At 31.4% G+C, this 15079-nt stretch overlaps 1 protein-coding gene across 2 annotated transcripts; it reads left to right on the plus strand.

Moving 5' to 3' along the window:
• Window positions 1-210: 210 nt before the first annotated feature.
• On the plus strand, window positions 211-5348 carry LOC9304872 (probable inactive receptor kinase At5g16590). Of its 2 annotated transcripts, XM_021019005.1 has the most exons (5): window positions 211-424; window positions 675-1306; window positions 3585-4362; window positions 4453-4770; window positions 4856-5348. In XM_021019005.1, exons 2-5 carry the CDS (start codon window positions 806-808, stop codon window positions 5128-5130), a joined length of 1872 nt encoding a protein of 623 aa, XP_020874664.1. In that variant the 5' UTR covers window positions 211-424; window positions 675-805; the 3' UTR covers window positions 5131-5348. The 2 variants fall into 2 exon arrangements, with proteins under 2 accessions (XP_020874664.1, XP_002868800.1); XM_002868754.2 differs by lacking the exons at window positions 211-424; window positions 675-1306 and having other exon boundaries at window positions 2956-4362.
• The last annotated feature ends 9731 nt before the right edge of the window (window positions 5349-15079 follow it).

Below are 15079 nucleotides of genomic sequence, written 5' to 3' on the forward strand. Positions count from 1 at the left end.
ATTATGCCAACAATACAAACTGAATAATTTTTTTTGACAACCACAAAAAGAGTGTTGAAAACAATAAAGGTAAAGTAAAGTAATTGGTATTTTTTTTTCAAATGTCTAAGAAATTAGTAATTACGGATCAAAACAAACACATACATCTTTTGGGGCCAAAAGTCTAAATAGTAAAAAAAAAAAAAAGTCTAAATAGTGGTTATTTGCAACGTTTGAACTCAAGATCTGGCCCGACTCATATTTGAGCATATCTCTATATATAAAGTAGGTAATATATATTTTGAGAGAGAGTTGGGGAGGCAACCATGTTGTGACAAGGTAGGGTTAAAGAAAGGGCCATGGACTATTGAAGAAGACAAGAAGCTCACCAACTTCATCCTCACCAATGCCCATTGCTGTTGGAGATCTCTTCCCAAGCTTTCTGGTTTACTCTCGCTCTCTCTCTCTCTAAACTTCAAAACGACACCGTTTGGGATAGCTCATGTTCAAAAATTTTAATTTTGTTAAACACTCCCCTTTTTCTTTACCCTGTCTCTTACCGACAAAAACGATACTGTTTTGTTTTGTGTTTTTACTGATTTCTATTATTTGGTTTCTAATCAATTTTAATTTGTAGTTTTAAGTTTCAATTAACTTGATCGTTAATTTAATATTGGTTAATAAATTAAATGCAGGACTATTGAGGTGTGTTGAAAGCTGCAGATTGCGATGGATAAATTATTTAAGACCTGATTTAAAAAGAGGTCTTTTATCAGAGAGTTGCGTTCACTGTTCGAAAGGATTTAACTTTGGTAAGAAGAAGAAGATGAAGAACACGACCAACTTAAGCTTCTCTGTCTTCTTCTTTCTCTTCTGTCTCATTTCCGTAACATCAGATCTAGAAGCTGATCGACGAGCATTAATAGCTCTCCGTGATGGTGTCCATGGCCGTCCATTGCTCTGGAATTTATCAGCACCACCGTGTACTTGGGGAGGAGTCCAATGTGATTCGGGTCGGGTCACAGCACTCCGATTACCCGGTGTGGGTTTATCTGGTCCATTACCAATCGCCATCGGAAACCTAACAAAGCTCGAAACTTTATCTTTCCGATTCAATGCTCTTAATGGTCCTCTCCCGCCGGATTTCGCTAACCTAACTCTCCTCCGATACTTGTATCTTCAAGGAAACGCATTTTCCGGCGAGATTCCTTCGTTTCTCTTCACTTTACCAAACATTATTCGGATCAATCTCGCTCAAAACAATTTCTCGGGTCGGATCCCGGATAATGTCAATTCAGCGACCCGGTTAGCTACTCTTTACTTGCAGGATAATCAACTTACCGTTATCAGAAATGTCAATTCAGCGACCCGGTGGCTACTCTAAATATATGAGAAATCTATATATATAATGAGAGAGTTTTCTCTCCATCTAGAGTGTCCACATAGGCGACACATCAGCGTACACGTCATCATACATTTTTAATAGGTATAAAATGTTACCAAAAAGATTCGAACCCCTTACCCAATACATTTAATAGGTTCATTTCAAACCAAATTGCCATTTAAATCGTTTTAATTGATATCAAAATTTAAATTATATATATGACTTTATAAAACTCCCACTCAATTTATTTATTAAACGAAGAAACATTTAAAAAAATTTCACATACTTTTATATTATCATCTTTTAATAAAAGAAAATATTTTTTCATAAACAATAACATTGTTTACTATAAATAAAAAGTAATATAATATAACACACAAAAATATGTGAATAGAAGTTAATATACAAATAGATAATTCAAAAATAGAAGTTAATGAATTAATAAAACACAGCACAAAAATATATAAGATAACAATATGAATAAAAATTAGAAGCATATAGATAATTTTCAAATACATATAATTTATATATGAGAAGTAGAAAACAAAAAAATATGTTATCACGCTAGAAAGACATTAACCTTTTCAAGAGTTATAAAATATTTAGATTAAAAAAGTTTATATGATAGTAAACTATAGAATTTAGATTACACGAAATAAGAATATCTATTTTTCAAGAAAAAAGTATGTATCCAAAATCAAGATAATATATATATAAAATTGTATAATATATTTAAGGAAAGAATTGTGATTTAAAAGTACAATTAGATACAAGATTTCTTTAAACAATAACGTTAGAGTGCAATGTTTCATGGAAAATGCAATGTATGAGAATAGAAAGAATCCAAATATAAAATTTAATATGTAGGAAAAAGAACATTTTATAATAGACAAGAAAAAATAAAATATAAAAATGAAATAGATAAAGAGAATATAATTTTAATATAAGTTTATAATGAATCAAAAATTTAATCAATTATTTTAACGAAAAGAACGTGAAAAGAGATAAAATGTCGCGAGGTGGACGACTGCATATTAGAATATGACGAATAAAATGACAGCGAAATAATTTCAAGAGAAATTGACTAAATTCAAAAAGATGTATGAACATGACATGGTCGAGATTGTATTATATTTCTCTGAATTTTTTCAACTAATTTTTTACCACGTGTTACCTAAAAATTTGTTGGTTTTTTTCAAGAGAAACATTATTCTCAATAAAATCTATGTTATATATCATTCATAATTAAATAGGTTTATGTCATTATAGATTTATCTTTTAAAATTCAATATATATATTTATATTCACGTCTTATATTGTTAATAGTTTATAAGTAAAATCCCGCGCATTGCGCGGGGTCACAAATCTAGTGAATTTCAATTACAAATCTTTACTTAACTAAAACAAATCTAAATAATTAATGCTAATGGCATGTCATTGTAAATACTTCTCAACTTCAGGATTTATTTGCTAATTGTGATCCAAAAATGTATATAATAAAGATTATTTGGTTTCTAATCAATTTTAATTTGTAGTTTAAGTTTCAATTAACTTGATCGTTAATTTAATATTGGTTAATAAATTAAATGCAGGACTATTGAGGTGTGTTGAAAGCTGCAGATTGCGATGGATAAATTATTTAAGACCTGATTTAAAAAGAGGTCTTTTATCAGAGAGTTGCGTTCACTGTTCAAAAGGATTTAACTTTGGTAAGAAGAAGATGAAGAACACGACCAACTTAAGCTTCTCTGTCTTCTTCTTTCTCTTCTGTCTCATTTCCGTAACATCAGATCTAGAAGCTGATCGACGAGCATTAATAGCTCTCCGTGATGGTGTCCATGGCCGTCCATTGCTCTGGAATTTATCAGCACCACCGTGTACTTGGGGAGGAGTCCAATGTGATTCGGGTCGGGTCACAGCACTCCGATTACCCGGTGTGGGTTTATCTGGTCCATTACCAATCGCCATCGGAAACCTAACAAAGCTCGAAACTTTATCTTTCCGATTCAATGCTCTTAATGGTCCTCTCCCGCCGGATTTCGCTAACCTAACTCTCCTCCGATACTTGTATCTTCAAGGAAACGCATTTTCCGGCGAGATTCCTTCGTTTCTCTTCACTTTACCAAACATTATTCGGATCAATCTCGCTCAAAACAATTTCTCGGGTCGGATCCCGGATAATGTCAATTCAGCGACCCGGTTAGCTACTCTTTACTTGCAGGATAATCAACTTACCGGTCCGATCCCGGAGATTAAGATTAAGCTTCAGCAGTTTAATGTTTCGTCGAATCAGTTAAACGGGTCGATTCCGGATCCGTTGTCGGGTATGCCCAAAACCGCTTTTTTAGGCAATTTGCTATGTGGGAAGCCGTTAGATGCTTGCCCCGTCAATGGTAACGGCACTGTGACGCCTCTAAAAGGGAAAAGCGACAAGTTATCTGCCGGAGCTATTGCCGGGATAGTGATCGGTTGTTTCTTAGGGCTTCTCTTGTTTTTCTTGATCTTGTTCTGTCTTTGTAGAAAGAAGAAGAAAGAGGAAGTCCGATCGAGAAACATTGAAGCAGCTCCTATTCCGACCTCATCCGCCGCCGTAGCTAAGGAATCGGCGGTGGCTAATGGTCCTCCTCCGGTGGCTAATGGTGCACCACATTTAAATGGTGCATCAAAGAACCCTGTAGTGAGTAAAGATTTGACATTTTTTGTGAAATCTTTCGGTGAGTTTGATCTTGATGGATTGCTAAAAGCTTCTGCGGAAGTACTTGGTAAAGGAACATTCGGATCATCGTACAAGGCGAGTTTCGATAACGGATTAGTGCTCGCTGTGAAGCGATTGAGAGATGTGGTGGTTCCTGAGAAAGAGTTTAGAGAGAAATTACAGGTTCTTGGATCAATAAGCCATCCCAATCTTGTGACATTAATCGCATATTACTTCAGCCGCGACGAAAAGCTCGTTGTTTTCGAATACATGTCTAGAGGAAGCTTGTCTGCGCTTTTACACGGTACAAATAATCTTTCTATTGTTTCCAATTCCTTAATTTAGATTCTTTAGTGATTATAGATTTCTAAAACCAAGACTTTGGTATTCACAGGGAACAAAGGAAGTGGCAGAAGTCCATTGAATTGGGAAACTAGAGCCGCTATAGCGTTAGGAGCCGCAAGAGCGATTAGCTACCTCCATTCACGTGACGCGACAACATCTCATGGCAACATTAAATCTTCTAACATTCTCTTGTCTGAATCCTTTGAGCCCAAGGTCTCTGATTACTGTTTTGCGCCTATGATCAGCCCTACTTCTACACCTAACCGTATTGATGGTTACCGAGCTCCTGAAGTAACCGATGCTCGTAAAATCTCTCAAAAGGCTGATGTTTACAGCTTCGGTGTTCTCATTCTTGAATTACTCACAGGTACAACACACACAAAACAGAGTTCTTTAAAACCGCATTTTCGGTCAAAAATGTGATTCAAATATTGGTTTGTATTGATTTACAGGGAAATCTCCAACGCATCAGCAGTTACACGAAGAAGGAGTAGATTTACCGAGATGGGTTTCATCGATAACTGAACAACAATCACCATCGGATGTGTTTGATCCAGAGCTCACAAGGTATCAATCGGACATCAACGAGAACATGATCAAGCTTTTAAAGATGGGTATAAGTTGTACGGCTCAGTATCCAGATAGTCGTCCTACAATGCTTGAAGTCACAAGGCTCATCGAGGAGGTTTCTCGTTCACCTGCTTCACCAAGTCCTTTGTCTGATTGATTGTATTTTTTTTCTTATATGGGGTCTAAATTGATCATTTAAAATTTGTTTTGTCTAAATTTGAATTTCTTTATATAGTTTGTTTGGTGATTGTTTAAGTCAGTTGAGAGAGATACGTTGAAGATTTTTTATGTTTTTAAATTTTTTTTTAGTGAATTCTTTTAAATACAAATTGTTTGAGTGTGAAACAAATATTAAAAGTATATCTCTCCTTTTCTTTTGGCCGCCCCATCAATTTGAATTTTGTAACTTTTACTTATTATTGACTCTTTCTTTCTAACCAACTTATGCAATAAAACGGCAGGAACGAAAAAAGGAGCCTATTTAATAAATTGATAAATTATAAAATTTGTGCAAAATATGAAGGTGAGAAAATATAATTTTTTTGATAAATTGTGTTTCGTTATTTCTACAATCCCACCAATCATAAAATGTCAACGACACATATTTTCTGTCGTTCCTCAATTTCAAGTTTTATTTTGTATTAGTGAATAAGACTAAGTATCTAAATACTTATTACAAACTGCATTGAGTAAATATAGTTTTAGGTAACGGGTCTATTCAAAGTTTCTTAGTTGAATCTGCTAAGTTAGTCCCCACCTTTCAAATTCAAATTCAGATAATTTGGTGATGCCATCAAACCAAAAGTTTCTTCATCTTTCCTTTAATCTTTAAAGTAAACTAGGTCGAAACACGCGCTACATTTCAAAGTATTTTTTTAAATTATTTTATTATTAAAAAAATCAAAAAAAAAAAAAAAAAAAAAAATCAAAAATAAAACAGTATAATTACAACAAAAAGAAAAAGAAAAAGGATTTGTTTCCAGCATAAATACAAATCTGTTCTCATGTCCAAGAGCTTGACGACATACTCTTCATCTTTAGTCTATAAAACAAATAAGGTTATTCACATAAATTCTGGCCATATGATAACATAAAAAGCATGTAAGAATAACAAAATTTTTTACATTTTAACTTTTAATTGGAATCCGTCAGTCTCTCGACCACAATAGACATCAATCTCTCTTAAAAAACATCATAACAGTCAGGATTTAAATTCATATTTAATTTTTTTATATGAGAATACATGACTTTATGAAACTTATTAGATAAAGTTACTTGAACAAAAGTTATGAAAATTCCATAAAAATATAGAAATCGAAAGAGATGGACCAAACTTTTTATAGGTTTTTAAAATGAATAGGCTAAACAGTTCATAAAATTGGTTACTATAAACAGTTACAGAATGATAATAAAATTGGTTCTTAGCATTTAAAGGGAGCCTTGGAATTCCAACTTTCTCCTTCTCTTTTTCTGAACTTATATTTACCACTAAGTGTTTGCCAAATTTTTTTTTTTTTTTTACTAGCTAGTGTTCTTGAAACATAGTAGATTAAACGTTTAAGCGGGCGTGAGATCACTTTCATTGCATGTGAGACTCATCACTTACAACTTTATTAAAATGCAATTTGATTTCTTAATGTTGTAAATTTGCATTTTATATAAACAATAGCCTTTACTTATGAAGGCAACTAACTAAGAGACTTAGATCTGAGCATTCTCAATCTCCAACTTAGTTTGATTCTGATGCTCTTGTAGATAGGCAGCAAAAGATGCTGATCCAATGGGAAGAACATTCTCGTTGGGGAAGAAATAAGGCGAATGAACCGAATACACATAGCCGATTTCTTCGTTTCTGATACCGTTTCCTAGATAGTAATCAGAAATTTATTGTTGATAGAAAGCAAAATCCTCACCCGCCATTACCTTGCCACACGGTTTTACTTTCTCGGGTCCAAGCAAGAGTTTTAAAACATTTTCAGCGTATTCGTGTAGCTTGGGATCGTTCAGTGTTGCTGGATACATAGGATGATCGTCTTCATGCACATCTATATCCATTTTGCATCTATGTACATCAGCTTGTCCTTCAGGCTTCAACCACCTTTTAGCTACAATTGGGTTAGTTTTGGCTTGAAAATCAAGCTGGTAACGAGTACTACAAGATGCTATCCTCATACGTCAAAAACGGAGTTGATTTGAATGAGAAATAAGGGGGTAAAGTGAGCAACTTGGGCCAAATCAAACCGTATCGAACCGAACCGAACCGGGCTGGGCACGGGTGCTGTTCGTCGGCTCCTCGGCTTGTGGGTCGTGGGCACGTGGGCTCTTGGGCCTCGCCAAGTACTTTTTGGACCATGGATAGGCTTAATATTGAGAGTTGAATCTTATGGAAATATTCTATTTTTTGGCAAAAACTTGGAGTTCACTCCAAGTAACTTGGGATTCACTCCAAGTAACTTGAGAAATATTTTGAGAATATTCTCTCAAGGCATACCTCTTTTTACTATATAAAGAGACCCAACCTCTCATTATTTCTGAAGATCTCAAACAAAAAACACTCTTAGTTCTAAAATCTCGTCTCTCTCTTGCTTCTTAAAAGTAAGTTCTTAGTTAGTAGTTTCGAGAGTATCTCGTAAATCAAGTTCGCTTGAGTTTATTTCTCGTGTGCTCTGGTAATAGTTTATGATCAGTTGTATTCTGGGATTCATAAATCGTGATTGTCCGAAAGCGCTTACAGCTGATTTATGGAATTAAGGAAAATAAATATCATATCTTACCTTCGTGATTTATATTATTTAAGTTACTTTTTTAATTACTGTTTTAATTCTTATCTTTTACTGGGAATTTTATTGATAACATAAACGAATTACAAAAGTAACTAAAGACGTAAAATTTAAATAATATAAATCATGGAGGCAAGATATGATATCTCTTTTCTTAATTCAATAAATCGGTCGTAAGTGCTTTGGACAATCACGATTTATGAATCCCATGATACAACCAATCACGAACTAAAACCCGAGCACACGAGAAATAGACTCAAGCGAACTTGATCTACGATATACTCTCGAAACTACTAAACTAACAACTTACTTTTAAGAAGTATGGGAGAGGCAAGATTTTACAACTGAGAATGTTTTTCTATTTGAGAGCTTGAGATATAATGAGAGGATGTGTCTCTTTATATAGTAGAAAGAGGTAGGCCTCGAGAGAATATTCTCAGAGTTATTCCCATGTTACTTGGAGTGAACCCACCTCAAGTTTCTGCCAAAAAATGGAATATTTCCATAAGATTCAACTCTCAATATTGGGCCTATCCAAGGTCCAAAAATTACTCGGCGAGGCCCAAGAGCCGAGCCCATGACCCACAAGCCGACGAGCCGACGATCCGACTGTCAGCGCCTATGCCCAACCTGGTTCGTTTCGGTTCGGTTTGGCCCAAGTTGCTCACTCTACCCCCTATTTCTTATTCAAATCAACTCCGTTTTGGACGTATGAGTATACCATCTCTTAGTACTCTTACCAGCTTTGCATTGCACTATCGACCCGACAATTCTGTTCAGTTGTTTGGCTGGAATTTGGACGAAAAGTCGCCGGGAAAATACTTTGTCAAAAAAGTTCCAACAATATATAGCATGATGAATGAAAATATAGCATGAAATTTAAACAAAATAGCGTGGAATTTGAAAATACAACATGTTGAATGGAAAATAGCATGACATATGAAAGAACAACATGTTAAATAAATTAGTAATGTGCTAAAAGAGATCAGCGAGGAGATGGAGGGAATGAGATAGAGGCAACAAGCTCTCCGATTCCTCCGATCCGGCATTGGAAGAGGAGAAATCTAATCATCGAAAAAATAAGAAATATATAGCTCCATCGCCAAAAGAGAGAAACATGGTGGTATAGCTTCATCTTTCATTCCTTGTTCAATTTTGTAGAAGAGATAGAAACTAAAGACAACAATTTGGTGGCTATTAGACCATCTCCATTGGGAGTATTTAGGTGAGACAGAAACGTTTCTCAAATAGAAACTCTTAGACACCTATTTCTACGGTTGTCTTCTTCTCATTAGTTTAAATAAATAAATAAAAATTAAATAATTAAATAATAAAAAATTAATATTATTTTATTTATCAGATACTTTGTTGAGTTTCCGAGCCATAAAGATGCTCTCAGAATAATTGTTACTAGATCATCACCCGTATTAAAGTACGAGTTAAATTTTATTTATTACAAAATTTATATAATATATATATATATATATATATATATATATATATTAGAACTAAGTTTTAATATATTATATTAATAAGTGAAAAAATATTAATTTTTTTGTCAGTCCATATATACAATATTAGAATAAATATAGATTTTTTTCTATAATACTCAATTGTGGATAATTTTTTTTTTAAGATATGATAACGGAAAATAATTTTATTTTTTAAAAAGTAATATTTTTTGAACAATGAGTTAATTTATGTTAACAACCATAAAATAGGATTGCATATATTTCAGTTAGATCAAAAATTAAAATATCATAAATGAATCGCATATAAAACATAGATTACTTTGAATTAATTAAGAAAATTAGCTATTATTTTGAATTAATTTAGAAAATTCTTTTTCAATTTATAATTATTTGGTTGTTGAAATAGAGATTTGTTTGAGCTAATCTAATTACAGAATTTGTTTGAGATTTATAATTACGGAATTTACCAATTATTCGCATAATCGAATATGTTATAAACATATATTTAGTATATAATAATACCAAAATCAACCCGTGCGTGGAGTCTATATTTTTATTTTAGAATCTCAATATTTCATATTAAAATATTACGTGCACAATCTATTGTTCGTTAATTCTAAAATTACTTGCGGAATTAAATTTTCAAATATTTAGAGGTGTCAAACCATATTTAAATGTTCTACATTATTTTTAAATATTTCAAATTAAAATCTTTAAAATTTTGTTTTGTAGTTTATAAAATTATGAATTTCAAAAAACAAAATATATGAAATTTAATATAACTATTCAAATAGTTATAAGGATCAAAACTCATTTCATCATATAATATATTATATTTAACCCGCTACCTATTATAAATATTTTTAAAAATAATCAAATTAGAGTATTTATAGTTTTTAGCTTTTTGAACTATTAAGTATTGATGATATTCTCTAAAAATATCAATTAAAACTTATTTTAAATGTTGCAAATTAAAATATTTAAATTTTTATTGTAGTATATAAAATTATACATTTCAAAAAAAGAAATGTATGAAATCGAATATAAATATTTAAATTCTGATCCGTTGCTCAGTCGAAATTTTTGTTGAATTTATTTTTGTGTAAAAGAAATATATTACTCAAGTCTGAATTTTTGACCCGTTTAATTGTTTCCTTTATAGATTGAACAATTTATATGCGGTTTTTAAAATTCAAATCTTGGCATATGCAGAAAAAAAAATTACTTTTTCTTTTATTATGTAGATGATATTATGATTTATTTGTTTCATATAAATATAATCATATATAGATGAGAGGTGAAGTTTAATGATTAATAACAAATTAATATTGTATGTTAGATATCAAATCTTATATGTTCATTTTGATTGGTCATTTAAAAAAAAACCAGATTTTCGTTTTATAACTTAATTAATTTAATTAAATGACACAAATTAGTATTTTACTTGTTTATCCTTAATAAATTGAATGAAATTTGTTCTAAAAGAAGATTTTTGTAATGACACTAGGTTATGAACCCCCGCTACGCGGGGGTTTGTTGTTATCGATTGTTTTAATATATTTTTAGGGTTAGTAAATTATTTAAGTAGCTACACATTAAGATTAGTAATGCAAAAATACTATAATGTTTTACTTTAATTCTTTTCACATAAATGTTATTTCATTTATATTTTTATAGTATCATGCACGTTATTTACCTTGGGATTTGGTATACACGATAGGTCCCAATCAAGAGCAATAAGAATAATGACACAAATGATTTTTAATAAGTAGGTAAATCTCTCCACTCCATCAACAATTCTGGAACCATCTTCGCTCCCACTCGACCGTAAATATTGTGTCCATGTAAAACTCGAGAAAATTAGAGATGTATATAAAGAGAATCATGGATGCTGATGAGAGGAATGGCTCTTTATCTTTCTTTCAGCTTGAATTAGCCAATTTTTAACCCGTATCGCCACACTATTGACGGAAATTCAAGCATCCAATCCATTTTTTCTCTTGCAATCTCATGTTCCAAATCTTCATCTGCAAATCCCCGATCGAATCTCATTCTAACAGTTGTATATTCGCCTCTTTGTTATTGATTTTCGATTTGAGCAGTTGATTCAAAGATATTATACATGAGATTAAAGGTTTTGTATTTTCCAATAAAGTAAGATAGTGAAAGTAAGGTGGCCGCGTAATTCAATGAGCTCTTTGTTAATCTCTCAAGAACTATACGTTTTGATCTTTGAAGTATCTAGGTTCCATTATCAGTTTTAGATGGTTATTTCTACATAAAACCATTACTTTAAAATTTAGAAACTTTTATAGTTTCCTGCTGAGTAGAATTTTTTTCTTTTGTTTTAAACTAAAAGTTTTTTCGACCATCATTAAATTATTTTTATTTTTGTAGTTAGTTGAATATTTTTTCTTTTTGTTTTAGTCATATTTTTCTTCATCTTTTAGTAGTATTTTCCTTTTCATTTAAACTAAAACTAAAAAGTTCTTATACTCACATTCACATATTTATAGAAACCTTTAAAAGCATGATACTAAAGGAATTGAATCAGACGTGATCCTAGGTTCTTGGTATTGAAACATCTTTCAAATCACCAAACGATACTAATGACTCTATCTACGGATTAACCAAACTCTAGATGACTATCAGATAGATCAAAGCTGCTTGAAGTGATACTCATCGATTTTCGAGTATATTAGACCATCTCCTATTCTCCTTCAACTGATTGAATAACGCCCCTACTAACACACCAAGAAATTATTAAATACAAAACAAACAACATGAAGAAAAAAAAAACACAATAGAAGTCGACAATAGCTATAGCTTACGACCGGATATTGAAGATGCAATCGAATTTAATTACTTTACCATATCTTAATATAAAAATCAAAACCCTAATCTTATTATATAAAATATGATTTTCAAAGTTAGTAACTCACATGATCGTGTCATGTGTTAAATTTATCGATCTAAGATCTTGACCCGTGTAAAACGAAATTTTCCTTTTATTTATTTTAACAATTATAAGGAAACTATACGCTCATGGCAGATTTTAACATGTGTAAAGAAAAATTTTCTTTTATTTATTTTTAAAAAATCATAAGAAATTATATGTATATATCTTATTATATAAAGACAAAAAGATAAATATATAAACAAATTTTCTCTCTAATAAAAAATTATCTTCTTCTTTTAAATATAGTTTCTATTCACAACAAAAATTTAATATATCTTTTTATTAAATTTAATTTTATTTAAAAGATTTAAAACCCGCACATCGAGCGGGTCCTAACCTAGTAAAATATATAATTTAAAGTCAAAATAGGTTAATGGCAAACAAAAAATATAAGATTACCTCTCCATTTTACGTTCAATCTTTTAGTCGCCTAAAACTGAAATTCAAAAGATAGTAGGGGTTAGATAAAAGCTTACCTCCTCTAAGGATGAGATTCAACTTTTTATCCTAGACTTTGATCCATGAAAAAAAAATATTGTAATAATGTAAATTATAGACTCATAAGGTAATTTGACACATAAAATACACAAAATTACTTGCACCTCTGTTGTGACTTTCTCCACATCGATTCATACATTAACTTCCACACATCCAATTTGAGATTGAATGTAAAGACCATTAATTATTTTTATGAAACTGTAATCAATTTGATCATCAGAAAAAAAATACAGAATTAAAAAAAAAAAAACGCTAAAAAACCAAAACATAACCACTACCAAAGATGTATACTACGACTCATCGATCTTGGCGTTTCTGATAGGTTCTATTATATGAAACTGTTAAGTTTGAAAACTAACCTCTTTTTCTTCATCATAAATTGAAAATTTTAACCGAATCCAAAAAAAACACACACAAAACATTAGACGCGATGAGAGACTACCAATAATCAATATCCAACACAAAATTATAAAATTGAAAGTAAATTATGAAGAGGCACTAACTAAGTTAAAAAGGACTAACGATTGATGTAAAAAGTTTGTTTATGAATTTAATTGAAGAGGCATGTCTTCATCAACTCGTTCATTCAATCTTTTGATAGAAACTCCCTTGAGCGGTTACCTAAAACACAATTAAAACGATACAAATCAGCAAAGAAAATATCGATATTCATCCGTTGAACAACAAAATAACAATACAAATATAACCCCAACAGGAAGTAAAAAATCATAACGCATGATAAGAAATTCGATTCATATAATAACCAAAGTAATATAAAGCAAACCATAATATCAGAACTATATATTTATAGATGACAAATCCGATTGATATTGGTGTGACCGAGACCCTATATTTATAGCTTAATATTTAGGGTAGACCATCATAATTATCTCCGAAAGTTTTACCTTTTTAAATTGAGATTTTCTTGATACAAATATTCGTGTATATGATGAACGTGATTTAACATACATGGACGATTTAACATTTCATTGTGTTTGGAATATAACATTTAATCTCAGAACCATATTAACATATAATTACGTTCGTGAGAAAGTCTAGCATTGAAATTTAGCAAAAAAATTTTGTTATTTCCATATGTTATTTTTAAAAAGTTAACATTTTTATTTTTTACATATATATATATATATATATTGTTTTTTTTCCTTTTCATAAGTATTTCAATATAGAAACTAATAATAATTCAAAAAATGTAAATTAACATGGTGTATAAAAATGTTAATTGATGAGATGTCTAACCGCGATTGGTGGTTTAAAAGCTTACGTGGACGGCCTCAGGAGTTTATAGCCTCGACTTTTATATAGTATAGCAAAATTCTTTTTGTTATTTCCATATGTTATTTTAAAAAAGTTAACCTTTTTTTTTTTTTACATATATATATATATATTTTTTTTCCTTTTCATAAGTATTTCAATATAGAAACTAATAATAATTCAAAAAATGTAAATTAACATGGTGTATAAAAATGTTAATTGATGAGATGTCTAACATTTTTAAAATAAACATTTTCTTATTCGTAGTCATTTTTTATATATACACCCTAATAACAATAATAGGTATTTATAAGTTTGACTATTAACATTTTTTAAAAACGTTCTATCTTCTTCATATCCTCGTTTAAAAATCAGCAACACAATTTTGGTTGAACATGCTCCGAAGATGAGCTTCAGTATTGTGATCTCTTGATCTACTTCGAGCAAATTATTTTACTTATAGACTTCTAGCCAGTAGGCAGTAGCCGGGAAAAGGAGATTTTCATACCCGTACTATATGCGCCGTGGATTTTCATACCTGGACAATTTTGTAGGGTATTTTACAACCTAAACTTCAATAAAATTTGAACTCATACATATACTTGATACAACGTGCAAAAATCGGAGTCAATCTAACGGATGTTAGTCAACTCCGTTACGGTGCTGACTCATCGTACACGTGTACTATGACACGGTCCAAAACTATGTCTAGTCCGTACCCGTTGACGCGACACCGTGGCGGAGCCTACCTGGGCAACTGTCGGGGATCCTACACTGCAAAATCGACTCTAAAATTTGAAGGTCATACGCTACACTCATATTAAATGCTAGAATCCTAGTCAGACTTTTAGGTGTATTCCATTTAAGATACTTCATTCGACGATTCATTTTACGGAAGGGGCCTGGGATGTGTTAAGAAATGATTTTGACCGATGAAACTGTAACTATCATTAAAAGTTTATACAATTGGGGTTGTAAGATGTACGTCGTAGGTTTGTAGTATCTAATTTTAATTACAGGGTCCAAAACTCAAGCAAACATCAAAAAGAAACGCATGGACGATTGGCAGGTATGTCAAACCGTTTGTTTTTCTTTTTTTTTAGACCGTGAGACTGTGCCCCTAAC

The sequence above is a fragment of the Arabidopsis lyrata genome, assembly GCF_000004255.2.
Source record: "Arabidopsis lyrata subsp. lyrata unplaced genomic scaffold ARALYscaffold_7, whole genome shotgun sequence".
Classification (NCBI taxonomy): Eukaryota; Viridiplantae; Streptophyta; class Magnoliopsida; order Brassicales; family Brassicaceae; genus Arabidopsis; species Arabidopsis lyrata.